The sequence below is a fragment of the Scyliorhinus canicula genome, chromosome 6, assembly GCF_902713615.1.
Source record: "Scyliorhinus canicula chromosome 6, sScyCan1.1, whole genome shotgun sequence".
Lineage (NCBI taxonomy): Eukaryota > Metazoa > Chordata > Chondrichthyes > Carcharhiniformes > Scyliorhinidae > Scyliorhinus > Scyliorhinus canicula.
The window spans coordinates 7,017,383-7,040,291 of NC_052151.1; the positions used below are offsets into that span (position 1 = coordinate 7,017,383).

Sequence of the window (22,909 nt, forward strand, 5' to 3'; positions counted from 1 at the left end):
AGACTCCGCACAGTGACCCAGCGGGGAATTGTGCTACCGTGCTGCCCGTGGCTGCCCGGGAGTACCGAGTAGGTACTCTCACAGTCCTGTTAAGGAGGGAGTTCCAGAATTTTGACCCAGTGACAGTGAAGGAAAGGCGATATATTTCCAAGTGAGGAAAGTGGGTGACTTGGAGGGGAACCCTCAGGTGGTGTTCCCAGGTATCTGCTGCTCTTCTTCTTCTATGTGGCAGAGCTCATGGGTTTGGAAGAATCTGTTGAAGGATCCTTGGTGACTTGCTGTAGTGAATCTTGTAGATGCTCCACACTGCAATCACTGCATCAGTGGTGGAGGGAATAAATGTTGATGGGGGTGGATGGGATGCCAATCAAGTAAGCGTTGTTTTGGGCGGTATATGCATACACACCTAGGAGCAGGAATACGCCTCACGGCCTGTGAAACCCACTCCGCCACTCAATTAAATCATGGCTGATTATCTACTTCCGTGTCATGAGAGAATGTTTACTGGACTAATATCTGGAATGGGTGGGTTGTCTTCTGAGGAAAGTTTGGACAGGCGAGCCTTGTATCTGCTGGAGTTTAGAAGAGTAAGAAGCAACTTCATTGAAGCATATAAGATCCTGAAGGGTCTTGGCAGGGTTAATTGTGGGAAAAACTAAAGCTAGGGGTCACAGTTTAAAATATAGGGACGTCCATTTAGGACGGAGATGAGTTGAAATATATTCTCGCAGAGGATTGTGAGTCTTTGGAATTCTGTTCCTCAAAATGTGATGGAAGCAGAACTTTGGATATTTTTAAGGCAGAAGCAAATAGATTTTTGATAAGCAAGTGAAAGTTTATTGGGGTAGATGGGAATGTGAATATGACTGAATTTTGCATTCGGTTTGAGGGAGAGAAGTGTGTGACCAAGGTGAGTATTGTAAACTTAAATAAGGACAATTATAAGGGTGTGAAATTGGAGCTGGCTAAAGAGAACTGGACAATAGAGGTTCAGTGGCAGACATTTAACAGGATATTGGAGAATACACAGGATGTCCATATCCCAATAAGAAAGAAAAATTCCAAGGAAAGGGCCCATCAACCATGGTTAAGTAAAAAAGTTAAAGACAGTGTTAAACTTAAAGAAGAAGCATATTATGATGAGTGGTCAGAAGATTGAAAAGAATACAAAGAAAATCAAATGACAAAAAGATTAATAAGAGGGGAAGAATTAGAGTATGAGAGAAAGCTAGCGAATAATATAAAGACATAGTCTCCGCACTGACCCCTGAGGTACACCACTAGTCACTGGCTGCCATCCTGAAAAAGACTCCTTTATCCCCACTCTCTGCCTTCTGCCAGCCAGCCACTCCTCTATCCATGCCAGGATCTTACCCTTAACACCATGGGCTCTGAACTTATTTAACAGCCTCCTATGCGGCACCTTGTCAAAGGCCTTCTGGAAATCTAAATAAATCACATCCACTCATTCTCCTTTGTCTAGCTTCCTTATCTAAAAGCTGCACTGCGGCAGCTCGCCAAGACTCCTTTGATAGCACCTTCTAAACCCACAATCTCTACCATCTAGAAAGACAAGGGCACCATCACCTGCAAGTTCCCCTCCAAGTCACTCACCATCCTGACTTGAAAATGCATTGTCACTGGGTGAAAATCCTGGAAATCTCATCCTCCAGCATTGTAGGTGTACCTATACCATCTGGATGGATAATGTGGCTTGGGGAAGAGGTGGTGGTGTTTCCATGCATCCGCTGCCCTGCACTTCATGATGGTAGAGATCACGGATTTAGAAGGTATTCTCAAAGGAGCATTCGTGAGTGGATCTTTTATAAGTGTTTAGACAACGAGTGGAATAGAAAGTGTAAATCCAGTTGTATGATTTTCTGATCAAATAGGATTACATATGGACAAAAGAAGGGTGAGAAAAGGCTGTCAGGTGTATTGGTGCTCACATTCTCCATTTTAAAAGTACAGTCTTGTGCATCATTCTTCCAATCAATATAAATACTTAGTCTTGTTATGACCAAAAAAGCAGATAAGCTGTGCAAAATCCTTGTCTCCAGAAGATCATGACAGGTAAGTACTCAAACACCCTAATATTTCATCATATATTCTGGTAACCTTACAAATTTGTCACTGTTCCAGATGTTCATGATATATTGATTACCAGCCAATTCAGCGTGCATGGATTTCTGACGAGCAATTCGATACAATTTGGTATGAGCACAAATCTGCACATTTGTAAGAGGACAAGAGGCAACTGAAAGCGAAGAGGCTGAGAATGGCGTGGATTTGGGGATTTCTCAGAAAAGGCCTTGGCTTCCATTGCCATATAATCTGTGATCCTAGAGTTAATTATACTACCATCAAATTTAATTGCATAACGAAAGGGACAATGCTGGAAAATCTCAGCAAGTCTGGCAGCATCTGTAGGGAGAGAAGAGCTAACGTTTCAAGTCCGATGACTCTTTGTCAAAGCTCTTTGTCAGCTTGATCAAAGAGTCATCGGGCTCGAAACGTTAGCTCTTTTCTCTCCCTACAGCTGCTGCCAGACCTGCTGAGCTTTTCCAGCATTGTCCCTTTCGTTTCAGATTCCAGCATCCGCAGTAATTTGCTTTTATCCAAATTTAATTGCATTTTTTCTTCAGTGTTGAGACATGTGTGTCACTGGCAACACCAGGAATTATTGCCCATTCCTAATTTTGCTCGAGAAGGTGGTTGTGAGCTGTCTTCTGAAACCATTGTAGTCCACACACAGTGCTGTTAGAGAGCCACTTCTAGGCTTTTGAATTGGACAATGAAGTCACACCAATATATTTCCAAGTCAGGATGATGCACCTCTCTATTTTTCTTTCCAAGACCGACTAAGTAGTCCCAGCATTTTCTGTTTTTATTTCCAATTTCCAACATCTGCAGGATATTGCTTTTGTGTCAGGATGATGTGTGACCTTGAAGGAAAATTGCAGTTCCTAAGCACATGCGGCCCTCCTTCTTTTCGGTAATAGAGGCTGCAGGTGTGACACATGCTATTCAATCAACAAATGCTGGCTATATTTAAAGATGGAAATTATTATGCTCTGGAAAGGACAACAAAAATTTCAATTCTGATTATTATCTGGACCTAGGTTCTGCCACTTGGTGACCAGACAGAAGTTGGTGAGAGTGGAGTGGCCCTCAGTGGTGGGCAGAAAGCCCGTGTTGCCTTGGCCAGAGCAGTTTACATGGTAAATTTTCTCAATCTCTAAGGTTTCCAGGATTTATAACCATAGGGAGGGGAGATCTGGGATTGTTAATGTGCCATAATAACTTGCTATTGCATATTGTGGAGCCATAAGGGAATTTGGACAGCACAGTGGCTAGCACTGTTGCTTCACAGCACTAGGGTCCCAGGTTCGATTCCCCCTTGGGTCACTGCCTGTGCAGAGTCTGCACGTTCTCCCCGTGTCTGCGTGGGTTTCCTCCGGGTGCTCCGGTTTCCTCCCACAAGTCCCGAAAGATGTGCTGTGAGGTAATTTGGACATTCTGAATTCTCCATCCGTGTACCCGAACAGGTGCCGGAATGTGGCGACTTGGAGCTTTTCACAGTAACTTCATTGCAGTGTTAATGTAAGCCTACTTGTGACAATAAGGATTATTATTATTCCAGCAAGTTTTCCTCTGAATGAGAATTCTTTTTTTTTTAATTTAGAGTGCCCAATTCATTTTTTCCAATTAAGAGGCAATTTAGCATGTCCAATCCACCTAGCTTGCACATCTTTGGGTTGTGGGGGCAAAACCCACGCAAACACGGGGAGAATGTGCCAACTCCACACGGACAGTGACCGGGATCGAACCTGGGACCTCGGCGCCATGAGGCAAAAGGGCTAACCCACTGTGCCACCGTGCTGCCCTTAATGAGAATTCATGAGATGCAAATAAATTCAAATGCAAATATAATTCCTGACATAGATCCGTGGGTAATTCAACACACCCGTAACTTGCCATCAAAGTTGGAGAACAAAATTCCAAACTCATTTGCTGCTGACAGAAACTGACTTTTTACAGCACGCCAAATTTATTTCCCTTGCTCGATTTCTGCCATTGACGGGAGTGGGAAGTTCTACCCATAGTGTTGGAGTTAACCTGATATATCAAAGTGTGATTGATGTTCTCTGTGTCTAAACTCGAAATGCAGACGTCTGATACATTTACTCAGCCTTGCTGAAATTGACATTTGGATCTATGGAAGGGAAGGATATAATGAAGAATTTTAATTCAAGGAATGTAAAATTGTCTTCCACAGAATAAAGAGCTGTATCTCCTTGATGACCCACTGGCTGCGGTGGATAACGATGTGGCCACTCACCTTATGGAAAATTGTATTTTGGGACTTTTAAAAGACAAGACTGTCATCCTTTGTACACATCGGACAGAGTTTTTGGATAAGGCTGATATGGTCATGTTAATGGAAAATGGAAAGATTGTAGAAACAGGTGAGTGAATGATTTGCTGAGTAAATGCACTCCTCTGGTACTGAGCTGTAAGGGCCTCTCAGCCAGGTTAAGTTTCTAGTCGACTTCTGGTGGTGGCAATGTGCTAAACAGGCACACAAAAGGTGTCTCTCTAGAAATTTTAATTTAGGCCCCTTTAACCTAAAAAACGACCACTAAACCAATAAATCCTCCCCCCAACCCTCACCCGTTACACACCGAATGACAACCACTTGAGAAAATGCCCTCAAATCCGCCAAGACACAGGAAAGACAGCAGAAGTGGTTAGAGTCAGGAGAGTAGGATGCAAACCATGGACACGGGGAGTGAAGCTGAACAGAGCATGGCGGATCGAGAGGGATCACCGCGTAACCACTGGCACCGACCCAGCCACCGAAGGAGCAATGGTTGGAGTTCCTGGCATAGGAGCACATAAGGCTGAGGGACACCGTTAAGGAGGACCTCATGGAGACTGTGAAGATGGCCATAGCAATCGTTTTGGCCCCCTTTAAAGAGGCCCTGGAAAAGACAGAACAACGGTTGGAAACCCAGGAAGAGACGGTGTGAGAACTGGAAAGAGCTGCAACTGACCAGAGCGGCCAGATCGCTGCACTGGAAACAGAGGTGGTAAGGTTAGTGGATTCCCACGGAGTGCTGAAGGGGACCAGGAGAATAGATCCCACCGCCAGAATTTGGTGCTCCGAAAGCTAGTGATTCAAAACAAACCTGTTGGACTTTAACCTGGTGTTGTAAGACGTCTTACTATTATTATCAGTGAAATTGCCTCCCTGTCTTCAGTGGAGGGTAAGACAGGTTAGGGGAAATTAAAGGAAATTAAGCAAGCAAGTGTCCTTCACAATTGGACTAAAGTTATTTGATGTGGCCGATGTAAAGTCTTCTCAAACAGCAACCTGTTGAAATGCCAAAAACTCTCAGCACTTGAGAATGCAGATTGGGAGCATCTTGTAAGGAAGATTCCATTCGACTGCACTTTAAGGAGACAAGCATAGGTAAATAATGCAAAGAGATGGTTTGGGGAGGCTGAGAGATATCATTGGGCTGCACTTGTCCGCATTTTATTGATGGGGTCAGACTTGTATTGGAACAGACAATTGGCTCCGAGTCACTTAGTTTCAATCATTTGCGCCAGGTTTCCCTTGTTGACTTTTCTTTTTTGTATAGGTACCCCTGATGAAATTCTGTCCACGGAGGAAGCTCACCCGAGTACACAACACAAGTCTTCAAAGAATGCTGACGGTAAGCGTATCCTACTGCACAACCATAGATAGTACAAACCCTGCCAGCAAAGAAATGAAATGAGGGAGATCCCCCCCCACTACAAAGATAAAGGGGCACAGTAAAATTCCAATGCCACTGTGTGCCCCCCCCCCCCCCCCCCCCCCCCCCCGGAGTCTCACCATTCTAATAATATCCGTCTCCGGGCTACCAGGGAGTCAAAGACCAAGATATCGGCCTCTCTTGCCGAGGCCTTTGATAACGTCGGTGTGGTGAATGTGATTCACACTGGATTATAATCTGTATATACATGTGTCTGTATTGTAAGTACAGTTGCACTACCTGTCCTCCAGGGGGAGTAGCTCTGGGAATGCTCGAGTTGTACGGGGCTTCTCCCTTGGCTCTGCCCAGGCCTCCTCCCCCCGGAAGCTGCTGTATAAAGATCAGTGCCACATGGTCAGCTGGCCAGTTCACCGAAAGTTCAATGGCTAATAGGCTGGCTCTGTTGTGAGTCTATTAAAACCGCTATTCTAATCCTACAAGCACGTGTCCATAGAATTGTTGGTTCCAACAGTCGGGAGGACCACCCCTGGCTCCCTTGCCTCATTGAACGCCCTTACCAGCTGGGGCAACCAGGTCTCCTGCCCTTTAGCTCTCCTCAACTGTCCCATTGCCTTACCCGTGGATAACAGCCAAAACTCCATTTGTAGTTTCTGCTGCTGCTCTCAACAACCCACCTCCAGGGTCTCCGAATACCTCCTAGCCACCTGCAAGATCTCATCCACTAATCTTGCCACCTCTGCCCTCTCCGTCTTATCCCTGTGTGCCCGTATTGAAATAAGCTCCCCGCTTACTACTGCATTCAGTGCCTGCCACAGCATGGTGGCCAAAACCTCATCTGTGTCGTTCAGCTCCACATATCTCCAAATGGCAGCCCTTGCCCGCTCACAAACCTCCTCATCTGCCAATAGCCCCACATCCAGCCTCCACTGCGGGCACTGCCCAAAAACCCCCACCCCATTCACCTGCATCCACCCAATGCGGCGCATGGTCTGGAACCACAATTGCCGAGTAATCTGACCAGACTACCCCCGCCAACAATGTCGTATCCAACACAAAATATTCAAATCAAATTCCTTCGCCCTTGGCCTACCAAATCTCCAAACGGTCCATCCACCCCATGCGCTTCATAAACCCCCTCTGTCCGTTCGCTACCACCGATACTGTTCCAGACTTCAGACTCGACTGATCCAATTTTGGCACCAAATCTGTGTTAAAATCCCCCCCGTTATCAACCGGGGCGAGTCCAGGTCCGGAATCTTCCCCAACACGAGCCTCATGAACTCTACATCGTCCCCGTTCATAGTAGAAACATTCACCAATACCACCAGCATCCCCTCCAATTTCCCACTCACCATAACGAACCTCCCCCCGGAGTCTGCCACTATGTTCCCCAATTCAAAAGCTACCTGTTCATTTATCAAGACCACTACCCCCCTCGTCTTCGAATCCATTCCAGAATGAAATACCTGCCCTACCCACCTTTTTCCTCAGCCTAGTTTGATCCCCAATCATCAAATGTGTTTCCTATAGAAATGCCGCGTCTGCCTTTAGACTTCTCAGATGCGCAAACACGCGAGCCCTCTTGACCGGCCCATTCAGCCCTCTCACATTCCATGTGATCAGCCTGGTCGTGCCCTTGTACCGACCCTCTCAGGGCGAATTTGACCTTCTCTAGCTTAATGAAACCCGCCATGTCATTGATCCAGGTCTCCACGCTTAGGGGCCTCGCATCCTTCCATTGTAGCAAGATCCTTCGCCGGGCTACTAGGGACGCAAAGGCCAGCACACCGGCCTCTTTCGCCTCCTGCACTCCCGGCTCCACCCCAACCCCAAAAATCGCGAGTCCCCATCCTGGCTTGACCCTGGATCCCACCACCCTCGACACTGTCCTCGCCACCCCCTTCCAGAACTCCTCCAGTGCCGGGCATTCCCAGAACATATGGGCATGGTTCGCTGGACTCCCCGAGCACCTGACACACCTATCTTCACCCCCAAAGAACCTACTCATCCTTGTCCCAGTCATGTGGGCCCGGTGCAGCACCTTGAATTGGATGAGGCTAAGCCGCGCACACGAGGAGGAAGAATTAACCCTCTCCAGGGCATCAGCCCATGTCCCGTCTTCGATCTGTTCCCCCAGTTCCCCCTCCCACTTAGCTTTCAGCTCCTCTACTGACGCCTCCTCCGCCTCCTGCATAACCTTGTAGATATCAGATATCTTCCCCTCTCCGACCCAGACCCCCGAAAGCACCCTGTCGCTCACCCCCCTCGTGGAAAGCGAAGGGAATCCCTCCACCTGCCGCCTAGCAAATGCCTTTACCTGCAGATACCTGAACATGTTCCCAAATTTCTCCTCCAACTCCCCCAGGCTCGCAAACCTCCCATCAATAAACAGGTCCCTCAGCTGTCTGATGCCTGCTCTGTACCAACCCTGAAATCCCCCATCAATGTTCCCGGGGACGAACCTATGGTTCCCCCTGAACGGAGCCTCCATCGAGCCCCCCACTTTAGAATTTAGAACAGTACAGCACAGAACAGGCCCTTCAGCCCTCGATGTTGTGCCGAGCAATGATCACCCTACTCAAACTCACGTATCTACCCTATACCCGTAACCCAACAACTCCCCCTTAACCTTACTTTTTAGGACACTACGGGCAATTTAGCATGGCCAATCCACCTAACCCCGCACATCTTTGGACTGTGGGAGGAAACCGGAGCACCCGGAGGAAACCCACGCACACACGGGGAGGACGTGCAGACTCCGCACAGACAGTGACCCAGCCGGGAATCGAACCTGGGACCCTGGAGCTGTGAAGCATTGATGCGAACCACTATGCTACCATGCTGCCCTTCTCCCCTATGTCGCCTCCACTGCCCCCAAATCTTGAGGGTAGCCGCCACCACCGGACTCGTGGTATACCTCGTAGGAGGGAGCGGCCACGGCGCCGTTACCAGGGCCCCCAGGCTTGTATCTCCACAGGACGCCCTCTCCATCCGTTTCCATGCTGCCCCCTCCCCCTCCATTACCCACTTGCGCACCATCGACACATTGGCCGCCCAATAATACCCCGAGAGATTGGGTAACGCCAGCCCCCCCATCTCTACCCCGCTCCATGAAGACCCTCTTCACCCTCGGGGTCCCATGCGCCCAAACAAAGCTCATGATGCTGCTCGTAACCCTTCTAAAAAAGGCCCTAGGGATAAAGATGGGCAAACACTGAAAAAGGAACAAGAACCTCGGGAGAACTGTCATTTTGACGGACTGCACTCTACCCGCCAACGATAGCGGTACCATGTCCCACCTTTTAAATTCCTCCTCCATCTGCTCCACCAGCCTGGTAAAATTAAGCTTATGGAGAGTCCCCCAACTCCTGGCCACCTGCACCCGCAGGTATCTGAAACTCTTCACTGCCCTCTTAAATGGGAGCCTCCCAATTCCCTCCTCCTGATCACCCGGGTGTACTACAAATACCTCACTCTTGCCTAAATTTAACTTATAGCCCGAGAAGCCCCCAAATTCCGCTAACAGCTCCATCACCCCCGGCATTCCCCCTTCTGGATCCGCCACATACAACAGCAGGTCGTCCGCATACAGCGATACACGATGTCCCACCCTGCACCAGACCCCTCCATCTCCCTGACTCCCTCAACGCCATAGCCAGAGGTTCAATTGCTAGTGCAAAGAGCAAGGGGGACAGGGGGCACCCCTGCCTGGTCCCACGGTAGAGCCTAAAGTACTCCGATCTCCTTCCATTTGTAACTACACTCGCCATCGGAGCCGCGTAGAGCAGCCTCACCCATTTGATGAATCCCTCCCCGAATCCGAACCGCTCCAGCACCTCCCACAGGTACCCCCACTCAACTCTATCAAACGCTTTCTCTGCATCCAGCGCCACCACTATCTCCGCCTCCCCCTCCACTGCCGGCATCATAATAACATTTAGCAGTCTCCGCACATTCGTGTTGAGCTGCCGTCCCTTGACAAATCCTGTCTGATCCTCGTGTATCACCCCTGGCACACAGTCCTCTATCCTGGTGGCCAGGATCTTCACCAGCAACTTAGCGTCAACATTGAGGAGCGAGATAAGCCTGTATGCTCCACACTGCAAGGGGTCCTTATCCCGCTTCAGGATCAGAGGGATCAGTGCTCGCGACATCGTCGGGGGCAAAGCCCCCCCCTCCCATACCTCATTGAAGGCTCGCACCAACAGGGGGCCCACCTGATCCACATACTTTTTATAAAATTCCACCGGGAACCCATCCGGCCCCGGCGCCTTACCTGACTGCATTTGTCCAATCCCCCTGACTAGCTCCTCCAACTCTATCGGCGCCCCCAGCCCCTCTACCAGCTCCTCTTGAACCCTTGGGAAACATAGCCTGTTCATGAAGCTCTCCATCCCCCCTCTCCCCAACGGAGGTTCTGACCGGTACAGTTCCTCGTAGAAGTCCCTAAAGACCCCATTTACTTCTGTCCCCTTCTGCACTACATTCCCACCCCTATCCGTCACTCCACCAATTTCCCTAGCCGCATCTCGCCTACGGAGTTGATGCACCAACATCCTGCTCGCCTTCTCCCCATACTCATATACCGTGCCCTGCGACCTCCTCCACTGTGTCTCCGCCTTTCTGGTGGTCAACAAGTCAAATTTGGCCTGCAAACTACGCCGTTCTCCCAGCAACCCCTCATCCGGTACCTCCGCGTATCTCCTGTCCACATCCAGGAGCTCTCCCACCAGTCTCTCCCTCTCCTTCCTCTCCCTCCTTTCCCTATGGGCCCGGATGGAGATCAGCTCTTCCCGGATCACTGCTTTCAGAGCCTCCCAGACCATCCCCACCCGGACCTCCCCCGTATCATTGGTATCAAGATACCCCTCAATACTTCCCCAGACCCTCCTACACACCTCCTCATCAGCCAGCAGCCCCACATCCAGGCGCCAGAGCGGGCGCTGGTCCCGCGCCTCCCCCATCTCTAGATCAACCCAGAGCGGAGCATGGTCTGAGATCGCTATGGCCGAATACTCTGCATCCTGCACCTTTGGGATCAATCCCCTGCTCAGGATGAAAAAACCTATTCGGGAATAGACCCTATGAACATGAGAGAAAAAGGAATACTCCCGCGCTCTCGGCCTCCCAAACCTCCAGGGATCCACCCCTCCCATCTGGTCCCTAAACCCCCTCAGTACTTTGGCCGCCGCCGGTCTCCTACCCGTCCTTGAACTGGACCGGTCCAGTGGGGGATCCAGCACTGTGTTAAAGTCTCCCCCCATGATCAGGCCCCCTGCCTCCAGGTCCGGAATGCGGTCCAACAAGCACCTCATGAAGCCGGCATCATCCCAATTCGGGGCATATACATTAACCAGCACCACCTTCTCTCCCTGCAGCCTACCCTTCACCATAATATATCTGCCCTCCTTGTCCGACACCACCTCAGCCGCCTCGAACGCCACCCTCTTCCCCACCAGGATCGCCACCCCCCGGTTCTTCGCGTCCAATCCTGAGTGAAAAACCTGCCCCACCCACCCCTTCCTCAGACGAACCTGGTCCGCCACCTTCAAGTGGGTCTCCTGGAGCATAGCCACGTCCGCCTTCAGCCCCTTCAGATGAGAAAATACCCTGGTTCTCTTAACCGGCCCATTCAGCCCCCTCACGTTCCAGGTAATCAGCCGGATCAGAGGGCAACCCGCCCCCCTCCCCCGCCGGCTAGCCATAGCTTATTGACTGCTCGCCCCAGGCCAGCACACCCCGCCCGACCCGTTCCCCATGGCGATAACGCCTCTCCTCTACCCCCCCGGCCCACACCAGCTCCTTCCTGGCCATTCCAGCAGCAACCCGGTATCCCCCCCCCGGCCAGGCTAGGACCCCTCCTAGCCGCGACGCACCCTCCATGGTACTTCCGTGAGTCAGCTGACTTCTGCTGACCCCGCAGCTCCTGCCAAAACCCATCTCCTCCCGGCATGGGGTCATCCCCATCTTGCCACACCTCCTTGGCACCGCTTCAGCGCGGGAAAGAAAACCAGTGGAGGCCACGCCAGCTCCGCCCCCCACCCCGCAGCGCGGGAAACCAGAGGAAAGCCCGCGCTTTCACACTGCCACACCCCACCCTGCCGACGCAGCTCCTCAAAATCCAGTTTCACCCCAACCCCCGGCCCCGTACAGAAGAGAACATATAAAGCACATACCCCCAACGTTCCCCACATACCCCACACCCATACCCAACAGACAAACCCACTCGGAAACAGAGCAAAAAAAAAAAACACGTGTCAAAATTGAAGAACAGCAACAGCGAAAACAGCAACGGCCACAGTGTGTCCCCAGATCCTAGTTCGAGTCCAGTTTCTCCGCCTGTACAAAGGCCCACGCCTCCTCCGGGGACTCGAAGTAGTGGTGTCGGTCCTTATATGTCACCCACAGACGCGCAGGCTGCAGCATTCCAAATCTGACCTGCTTGGCATGCAGCACCGCCTTCGTCCGGTTCAACCCGGCCCTCCGCTTTGCCACCTCCGCACTCCAGTCCTGGTAGATTCGTACTACCGAATTCTCCCACTTGCTGCTCCACTCTTTCTTGGCCCAGCGCAGCACACACTCCCGGTCACTAAATCGATGGAACCGCACCAGCACCGCCCGCGGGGGTTCATTTGCCTTGGGCCTCCTGGCCAGCACTCTGTGAGCTCCCTCAAGCTCCAGGGGCAAATGGAAGGACCCCGCTCCCATCAACGAGCTCAACATCGTGATCACGTACGACGGGAGATCCGACCCCTCCAGCCCCTCCGCCAGGCCCAGGATCCTCAAATTCTTTCGCCTCGTGCGAACGTCCAGCTCCTCCAAGCGGTCTTGCCACTTTTTGTGAAGTGCCTCGTGCAACTCCACTTTCCCCACGAGGACCACGGCCTCCTCCTCCCTCTCAGCGGCCTGCTGCTGCAACTCCCGGATAGACACCTCCTGGGCCGCCTGGGTCCCAAGCAGCGTGTTGGTAGTCGCATTCAGGGAGTCCAGCAACTCAGCCTTCAGCTCCGCAAAACAGCGCAGAAGAGAGGCCTGCTGCTCCTGCGCCCACTTCCACCAGTCCTCAGGTGTTCCGCCGGCCGCCATTTTGTCCTTCTTCCCCCGCTTTTCTTGTGGAGCTGCTGCAGCCTTTTCCTTTGCCCCACCCCGGGTGAGCACCATAAATTATGGGGAATGCTCCTCTAGACACCTTCCCCCACCGGGATTCGTCGAGACAGCGCCGTTTGGGGCCCTCAAATCGGCCCAAAAGTCCTTAAGAAGCGGGAGCTGCGGTAGCCGCAACTGCAAAGCCGGTTTTCTGACCGCTCCACTCCTAGTCCAGGCCATCCACCGGTGGAGAATCTGAGAAGGAGTGTTCCCACACGGGGAAAATTCCAAACAGCACCACTACGAGCCCTTAAAAGAGCCCCAAAGTCCGAGATGGGTTTTGGGAGCCACTGAACGTGCGGCTTAGCTCCGCATCACCGCTACCGGAAGTCCGTCTCGCTTCTTCAGTGGCCTTGGTGAGATCTTTTCACAGTTCTTCCCTCTGCTGCTAGAATTCAGCTTTCATAAAGGCCCTCAGGTCAGCTTGAGACCTATAAGCTGGCCCTTCCCCCGCTTGCATGCTTGGAGAGGCTTTTGTTTGCTGCTGCTTCAGACAAATCTTGCACTGTTTCTGAGGGTCTGATAACCAAGAAACATCCTATTCCTGGGGGAAAATACTCCTTGAACATTCACCCACGCCTTTTCATCGAAATTCCAACCCGTGCTGCCCAAAAAAGAGCTCTTTTCTGCAACCTTAGGCAGGAGCTGCCTCTGTGTGCTCACTCACTTCATGATGCACACCGGAAGTCTCTTCCTCGGAAGTTCTTAGTGTCATGCCATTCATTGAACACTTCCTTGTCAAATTGCACCTTCCAAGTTGTACCACCTCACACTTTTCAGGGTTAAATTCTATCTGCCACTTATCTGCCCATTTGACCATCCCTCTATATTTTCCTGTAACCCAAGACATTCCTGTATCCCATGTGGGACCTTCACAAAGGCTTTGCTGAAATCCATGTAAACTACATCAACTGCACTACCCTCAGCTCCACACTTAGTCATGTGCTCAAAAAGTTCAATAAAATTTGTCAGGCATGACCCCCCCATGACAAAGCCATGCTGACTATTCCTGATCAAACCTTACCTCTCCGAGTGGAGATAGATATTCTCCTGCAGATTTATCTCCAATAGTTTCCCTACCACTAACATGAGACTCACAGGTCTGTAGTATCCTGGCTTATCTCCGCAGTCCTCTCAAATAATGGGACCACATTAGCTGTTCTCTATTCCTCTCGCATCTCCCCTGTGGCCAGAGAGGAATTAAAAAGGGTGCTTAAGTAGGTGCTCTTTCCAAGGGCCGGTGCAGACCTGATGGGCCGAATGGCCTCCTTCTGCACTGTAAATTCTATAAAAATTTGTGCCAGAGCCCTTTTGAATGATATGAAATGAAAATCGCTTATTGTCACGAGTAGGCTTCAATGAAGTTACTGTGAAAAGCCCCTAGTTGCCACATTCCGCCGCCTGTCTGGGGAGGCTGGTACGGGAATTGAACCGTGCTGCTGGCCGGCTTGGTCTGCTTTAAAAGCCAGCGATTTAGCTCTGTGAGCTATACCAGCCCCTGGTCTCCTCCCTTACCTCCCACAGCAGTCTGTAACACAATTCATCTGGACCTGGAGATTTGTCCACTTCTAAGCCTGCCAATACCTCTAATACCTTGTCACTCTCTATGTCAATTGTTGTTACGATCCGCCTGGTGACCCGTGAACTAAAAGAACCAAATTTACAAACAACCCCCAAATGAAGAAATTACTGGACAAGATTTCACTCTTTCTAACATTTACTTTAACATGAACAGAATCAACGTAAATTAAACATACATTAACAGCAAATCATGGTTGGTACAAACTACAAATTACACTTGAAATACATAGATATCCCCCAGAGTTACCAGGAAGTCCACTCTGATTTCAGCCACAAAGTTCTTCCATGCTCGTATCTTCCTTCGGCTGAATTCCTTACTCCCTGTCCTTTAAGGACTTATGATATTCTCCACAGGAACATAGAACATAGAACGATACAGCGCAGTACAGGCCCTTCGGCCCTCGATGTTGCACCGACATGGAAAAAATCTAAAGGCCATCTAACCTACACTATGCCCTTATCATCCATATGCTTATCCAATAAATTTTTAAATGCCCTCAATGTTGGCGTGTTCACTACTGTTGCAGGTAGGGCATTCCACGGCCTCACCACTCTTTGCGTAAAAAACCCACCTCTGACCTCTGTCCTATATCTATTACCCCTCAATTTAAGGCTATGTCCCCTCGTGCTAGCCACCTCCATCCGCGGGAGAAGGCTCTCGCTGTCCACCCTATCTAACCCTCTGATCATTTTGTATGCCTCTATTAAGTCACCTCTTAACCTTCTTCTCTCTAACGAAAACAACCTCAAGTCCATCAGCCTTTCCTCATAAGATTTTCCCTCCATACCAGGCAACATCCTGGTAAATCTCCTCTGCACCCGTTCCAAAGCTTCCACGTCCTTCCTATAATGAGGCGACCAGAACTGTACGCAATACTCCAAATGCGGCCGTACTAGAGTTTTGTACAACTGCAACATGACCTCATGGCTCCGGAACTCAATCCCTCTACCAATAAAGGCCAACACACCATAGGCCTTCTTCACAACCCTATCAACCTGGGTGGCAACTTTCAGGGATCTATGTACATGGACACCGAGATCCCTCTGCTCATCCACACTACCAAGAATTTTACCATTAGCCAAATATTCCGCATTTCTGTTATTCTTTCCAAAGTGAATCACCTCACACTTCTCCACATTAAACTCCATTTGCCACCTCTCAGCCCAGCTCTGCAGCTTATCTATGTCCCTCTGTAACCTGAAACATCCTTCCGCACTGTCTACAACTCCACCGACTTTAGTGTCGTCTGCAACTTACGATATTCTCCACAGCCTGCAGCGTCCATGTAAACAGGACGCTGCAGTGCAATGTCCTACACAGTGATGTACTTCTTTCCAGAACCTTCTCAATTCTTAGATCCTATTGTTTGTGGTCGCTGGGATCTACCAGAAAAACCTCTGCATGGTATGGCTGATTGTGGGTATTCAGTCGCTCAGCAGCATCCGAAGTGTGCTTTCTGACTGCTGAAGAATTCAGCTCCCATCTTTCTTCATTGTCTGCCTGCCCTGCAGCCTCAGTATTTTTATTTTATTTCTGTTGGTGCTTCCTTCAGGTTAAAGATTACCAGGTCACATGGAACGATATTTCTTATTATTGAAAAATTATAATTGATCCTTTTACAATTCAGCCAAATTCTTAAAAGTCATTTCCAAACATTGTAAAATTAATTACAGATTCCCGAAACATCTTAAAGTAATTAAACATATTTCTTATTGTTTCTGCTTTTGTGTCAAATGCCATCACACTGTGTCGAGATCTTTAGCTCCATTGAGTTTTCTCAGAGAAAGAATCAGGATCATAGAATGATGACAGCACTAAAGCAGGCCATTCAGTGAATCATGCCTGTGCCAGCTCTCTGCAAGAGCAATTTAGCTAGTCCCATGCCTTCTCCATGTCCGAGTGATGTTTAAATATGGGGCCAGGACCTTCAGTCCCATACCTTCAGATATTTATTTAACCCTCTTTTGAAAGTTGCATTTGAATGTGCAGCTCCCACACTCTCAGGCAGTGTATTCCAGATCCTGATCACTCACTGTGTAACAAACATTCTTTCCCATATTTCCTTTGGTTCTTTTGCTGATCACTTTTCTCGCTGTCATTCTGCACCAGCCGTGTGCTTGCTAGCCTACACTGCTGGTTAAACATCAATTTTACAATTCTCATCCTTTTCCAATCCGTCTATGGAATAAAACCTTCCCATCTCTCATCTCCTCCAGTCCTAAATCTCTCTGATCTACCTGCCCTTGTGTAATTTTCACCTCCCAAACTGTGGAATTACCTCCTTAAACATCTCCATCTCACTTTCCTCACATTTTTTATTCATTCCTGGTATGTGAGTATTGTTGGCGGGGCCAGCATTTTATTACCGATCCCAAATTACTCTTGAATTGATTGGCTTGCGAGGCCATTTCAGAGGGTCAACAACACAGGACAGCTAAACATGTGACCCAAAGAGCTGGTGTGGAAGGGAGATGTCTAGATCATTGGGGTCTCTTCCGGGGCAGGTGGGACCTGTACTAGAGTAGTACCTCAAGTGGAGGGGCACAATTATCCTGGCCAGGAGGTTTGCTGGTGTCTCACGGGAGGGTTTAAACTAGTGTGGCAGAGAGGTGTGAACCAGAGCAATAGGTCAGCAGGTGAAATAACTGAGGGGGAACTAGAGAATAGGGCCAGTAAGACTAAGAGGAAGAGCATGAAGGAGATGTTGTTGAACACAACGGGATTGGTGGCCTGAAGGACATTTGTTTGAACATGAGAAATGTAATAGGTAAGGCAGATGAACTTGGAGAGCATGGAACTATGATTTTGTTGCTATTGCACCCCTTGGTTGAGGGAAGGAAGGGTTGGCAGCTAAACGTTCCGGGATTTAGATGCATCAGGCGGGATAAAGGGAGGATTTGGATTTGGGTTTATTGTCATGTGTACCGAGGTACAGTGAAACGTTTTGTTCTGTGTACAGTCCAGGCAGATCGTTCCACACATGAAAAACATAGGACATACGATAGATACACAATGTAAATAAAGAGGCATGGACATTGAGCGAAGCATATCTAGTGTAGTACTTGGTAGAGAAGAAGCGTGGAGAGGTCAATCTAGATCTTGGGGGTTGCCATTGATCGGAACTGAACCGCCTAGCCACGTTAATACTGTGGCTACCAGGGCAACAAAGCTAGGAATCCTACGGTGAGTAACTCACCACCAGACCCCCCAAAACCTGTCCACCATCTACAAGGCACAAGTCAGAAGTGTAATGGAATACTTTCCACTTGCCTGGTGAGTGCAGCTCCAACAACACTCAAGAAGCTCGACACCATCCAGGACAAAGCAGCCGCTTGATTGCTCCCCCTTCCACAAACATTCAAATCTACAAGATGCACTGCAGTAACTCACCAAGTTTCCTTCGATAGCACCTTCCAAACCCACGACCACCAGCATCTAGAAGGACAAGAGAAGCAGATACCTGGGAACCCCACCACCTGGAGGTTCCCCTCCAAGTCACTCAGCACCTCGACTTGGAAATATATCGCTGCTCCTTCACTGTCGCTGATGCAAAATCCTTGAACTGCCTCCCTAACTGCACGGTGAGTGGACCTACACCCGAAGGATTGCAGCGGTTTAAGAAGGCAACTACCACCACCTTCTGAAGGGCAAAACATTAGCACAGTTGTTAGCACAGTATCTCCACAGTGCCAGGGTCCCAGGTTCGATTCCCGGCTTGGGTTACTGTATGTGCAGAGTCTGCACGCTTTCCCTGTGTCTGCGTAGATTTCCCCCGGGTGCTCCGGTTTCCTCCCACAAGTCCCGAAAGACGTGCTGTTAGGTAATTTGGACATTCTGAATTCTCTCTGTGTATGCGAACAGGTTCCAGAGTGTGGCGACTCGGGAATTTTCACAGTAACGTCATTGCAGTGTTAATTTAATCCTACTTATGACGATAAAGATTATTATTGATAAAAAAATAAATGCCGGCGTAACCAGCATCGCCCACATATCGTAAATTAATTACAATATCAGCTCTGTCCATAAGAGAGTCATTCAGGAGTCTGGTAACAGTGGAGAAGAAGCTGTTTTTGAAACTGTTAGTTGCATTATAGTTTAAGGAGAATATCATGGATGTACTGAGGGAGGATACCTCAGAGGCCTCATGCAGCGAAGCAGTTTGGGTGGAGCTCAGTAATAGGAAGGATGCAATCACAATGCTGTGGGTTTACTACAGGCCTCCCAACAGCCAGTGGGAGATAGAGGAGCAGATATGTAGGCATATTTAGGAAAGATGTAAAAGCAACTGGGTTGTTGTAGTGGGTGATTTTAACTTCTCCTATATTGACTGGGACTCACTTAGAGGCTTGGATTGGGTAGAGTTTGTAAGGAGCATCCAGGAGGGTTTCTTGAAACAATGGGCTGGATTCTCCTGCCCCGCCCACTGCAAGACGCCACGGGTGAGAGGCGGACAATGGAGAACTCCATTGACCTCAGACTGGATTCTCTGGTCGCCGGAAGAACACGGCCAATGTGTAAATAGTCCAACTGGGGAAGGGGCCGTACTGGACCTGGTATTGAGGAATGGGCCCGGCTGCGTGGTCGAAGTTTCAGTAGGGGAGCATTTCGGATACAGTGACCATAATACCGTAAGTTTTAAGGTACTCGTGGATAAGGATAAGAGTAGTCCTCGGATGAAGGTGCTAATTGAGGCTAATTACAACAAATTTGGCAGGAACTGAAGAATTTGGATTGGGGGTGGCTGCTCTGGGGGTAAATCGACATCTGGCTAAGACGATAAGACATAGGAGCAGAATTAAGCATTTGGCCCATCGAGTCTGCTCCGCCATTCAATCATGGCTGATATTTTTCTCATCCCCATTCTCCTGCCTTCTCCCCATAACCCCTGATCTCCTCATTAATCAAGAACCTATCTATCTCTGTTTTCAAGACACTCCGTGATTTGGCCTCCACAGCCTTCTGCGGCAAAGAGTTCCACAGATTCACCACCCTCTGGTTGGAGAAATTCCTCCTCATCTCTGTTTTAAAGGATTGTCCCTTTAGTCTGAGATGGTGTCCTCTGCTTCTAGTTTTTCCTACAAGTGGAAACATTCTCTCCACATCCACTCTATCCAGGCCACGCAGTATCCTGTAAATTTCAATAAGATCCCCCTTCATCCTTCTAAACTCCAATGAGTACAGACCCAGAGTCCTCAACCGTTCCTCATACAACAAGCTCTTCATTCTAGGGATCATTCTTGTGAACCTCCTCTAGACCCTTTCCAAGGCCAGCACATGTGGGAGTCTTTCAAATATCCGTTGATTAGAATTTAGGACTGGCACTTCCGGTGGTGGCCATGGAGTGAGATGATGCACATTTGGTGGCTCCCGCTCAAGGCGGAGTTTCTCAATCTTTTCCCCGCCCGAAAGTCGACGTATTTGGGAGTAAAAGGTGCAGGAGTGCCTGGGGAAGGTAATACTCCTCTGGTGTGGCTGGTGGACAAGGAGTGTTGCAAGGAAGAAAGAGCAGCAGCAGCCGGAGAGTCTTGGTAGTGTGCCACAAGAAAAGATGGTGGAGGACAAGGGGGCGGCGCTGCCTGCCCAGTGGCCGCCAAGCAGTTGGTAGAGTTCCTGAATAATAAGTTTCGGCAACAAAGGAAAGAGGCCCTGGAAGACCTAGCCAAGGTGAAGGAACCGCTGACGTTAAGAGCGAACAAGTGGAGCAGAGGCTGGAGTCCCAGGGCCTGGCAATCCAGAAAGGGGAGGAGGCGGTGGGAGAGGACGACGAGCAGTTTGCCTCATTAATGGCTGAGGTGGGAGTGATGCAGGAGAGCCAGAAAAGGCTGAGGGAGAAGGTGGAGGATTTGGAGAATTGTTCTGGAGGACAAGACCTAAGGATTGTTGGGATTCCTGAAGGCATTGAAGGTGCGGTGTCTGTGGCAAGGATGCTGGAGACATTGATGGGGGAGGGGGACTTTGATCAGCCCCTGGATGTGGACCAAGTGCACCGTACGCTGAAGAGGAGGCCTCAGGCAGGTGAGCCGCCGAGGGCGATGCTGATGTGGTTGCACTGCTTTCTGGACGAGGAGAAGATTCTTTGATAGGCGAGGCAGACCAGGAAATGTACCTGGGAAGGAAGCGAACTGCAGGTGTATCAAGACCTGGGTGTAGAACTGGCACAGAGGAGGGCCGGGTTTAACCGGATTAAGGCTGCCCTCTTTGAAAAGTGGGTGAGGTTTGGGGTACTGTACCCGGCCCACCTGTGGGTGTCTTTTCAGAAGCGAGAGATTAATTTTGACATGCCAGAGGAGGCGATGAAATTTATGAGGTACATTGGACTGGGAGGAGTGTGAGGACATGGAACTTTGGAGGAGATTTGTGTGCTTTTTAGAGTGGGTTTTCTGGGGCAGGTTCTCATGGGGGAGCAAGGAGGTGAGTGTGCCTTTTGTAAGGTGAGTGTGCCTTTTGTAAGGTGAGTGTGCCTTTTGTAGGTACTGAGGGTTGTATTAGTTGCGGGGGAGAGGAGAACTGGAGGGCAGAAGGAGTGTTGAAGGCCTTGGGCGGGGTCCACCATGCTATCTGGGAAGGCTAGTTAATGGGAGTAAACTGGGAGGTTGCCAAGAGGAAGGCATGGAGGGGTTGGGATGAAATTGTTTTTTTGCGGGTTGGGGAAGGAGGGGTAGTACAGGCCCTTCGGCCCTCGATGTTGCGCCGACCTGTGAAACCACTCTAAAGCCCGTCTATACTATTCCCTTATCGTCCATATGTCTATCAAATGACCATTTAAATGCCCTTAATGTTGGCGAGTCCATTACTGTTGCAGGCAGGGCATTCCACTGAGTAAAGAACCTACCTCTGACATCTGTCCTATATCTATCTCCCCTCAATTTAAAGCTATTTCCCCTCGTGCTTGAAATCACCATCCGAGGAAAAAGGCTCTCACTGTCCACCCTATCTAATCCTCTGATCATCTTGTAGGCCCCAATGAAGTCACCTCTTAACCTTCTTCTCTCTAACGAAACTGAACTGCAGGCTGAACATTTCCCATCAATCACCATTCTTTGTCTTCTTCCAGCTAGCCAATTTCTGATCCAAACTGCTAAATCACCCTGAATCCCATGCCTCCGTATTTTCTGCGTGTATTTTAGCCTACCGTGGGGAACCTTATCAAACGCTTTACTGAAATCCATATACACCACATCAACTGCTTTACCCTCATCCACCTGTTTGGTCACCTTCTCAAAGAACTCAATAAGGTTTGTGAGGCACGACCTACCCTTCACAAAAACGTGTTGACTATCTAATCAAATTATTCCTTTCCAGATGATTATACATCCTATCTCTTATAAACCTTTCCAAGACTTTGCCCACAACAGAAGTAAGGCTCACTGGTCTATAGTTACCGGGGTTATCTCTCCTCCTCTTCCAGAACAAGGGGACAACATTTGCTATCCTCCAGTCTTCTGGCACTATTCCTGTAGACAGAGATGACTTAAAGATCAAAGCCAAAGGCTCAACAATCTCCTCCCTCGCTTCCCAGAGAATCCTGGGATAAATCCCATCCAGCGCAGGGGACTTATCTATTTTCACACTTTCCAGAATTGCTAACACCTCCTCCTTATGAACCTCAAGCCCTTCTAGTCTAGTAGCCTGTATCTCAGTATTCTCCTCGACAACATTGTCTTTTTCCTGTGTGAATAATGACAAAAATACTCATTTAGCACCTCTCCTATCTCCTCGGACTCCACTCACAAATTCCCACTACTGTCCTTGACTGGCCCTACTCTTACCCTAGTCATTCTTTTATTCCTGACATATCTATAGAAAGCTTTAGGGTTATCCTTGATCCTACCTGCCAAAGACTTCTCATGTCCCCTCCTGGCTCTGCTTAGCAGGTTGCTGACTGGGTGTGGTTGGTGTGGGGCAGTTGGGAAGAGATCGATGGCGGTGGGCATCCGAGGGTGGGCCTGGAGGGTCATGTGATGTGACATGCGGGCTGGCTCAAAAAGGTGTGTGGCTGAACGCCCCCCCCGACCTGCTGGTCACGTGGAATGTGAGGAGGTTGAATAGGCCAGTTAAATGGTTGCGTGTGTTCACGCATCTGAGGAGTTTGAAAGCAGTTGTGGCTTTTTTGCAGGAGATGCACCTGAAGCTGAGGGGCCAGCCGAGGCTGACAAAGGGATGGGTGGAGCAGGTGTTTCATTCGGGGTTGGATATGAAGATGAGGGGGGTGGCGTTGTTGGTGAATAAGCGAGTTTTGTTTGAGATCAGGAGTGACCAACTGAGGCCATCCCATCCCTCGCAACTCAAATCAACCCCGAATCTCCACACCGCACAGCAGCCCCCAACTCTCGGTTTGCCTAGTCCCCCCCCCCCCCCCCGCCAAAGAATATGGGGGTGACCCCCCCCCCCACCCCCCCTCCCTCAGGGCCCCCTA

General features: G+C 49.6%; 1 protein-coding gene across 1 annotated transcript in view; it reads left to right on the plus strand.

Moving 5' to 3' along the window:
• Positions 1-22,909, plus strand: part of abcc10 (ATP-binding cassette, sub-family C (CFTR/MRP), member 10) — a 317,294-nt gene that overhangs the window by 184,993 nt on the left and 109,392 nt on the right. Inside the window, exons 9-11 of the mRNA XM_038798938.1 lie at positions 3,123-3,221; positions 4,280-4,469; positions 5,649-5,723. Of these exons, the coding sequence (XP_038654866.1) occupies positions 3,123-3,221; positions 4,280-4,469; positions 5,649-5,723 (364 nt within the window). The remainder of the gene's footprint in view (positions 1-3,122; positions 3,222-4,279; positions 4,470-5,648; positions 5,724-22,909) is intronic.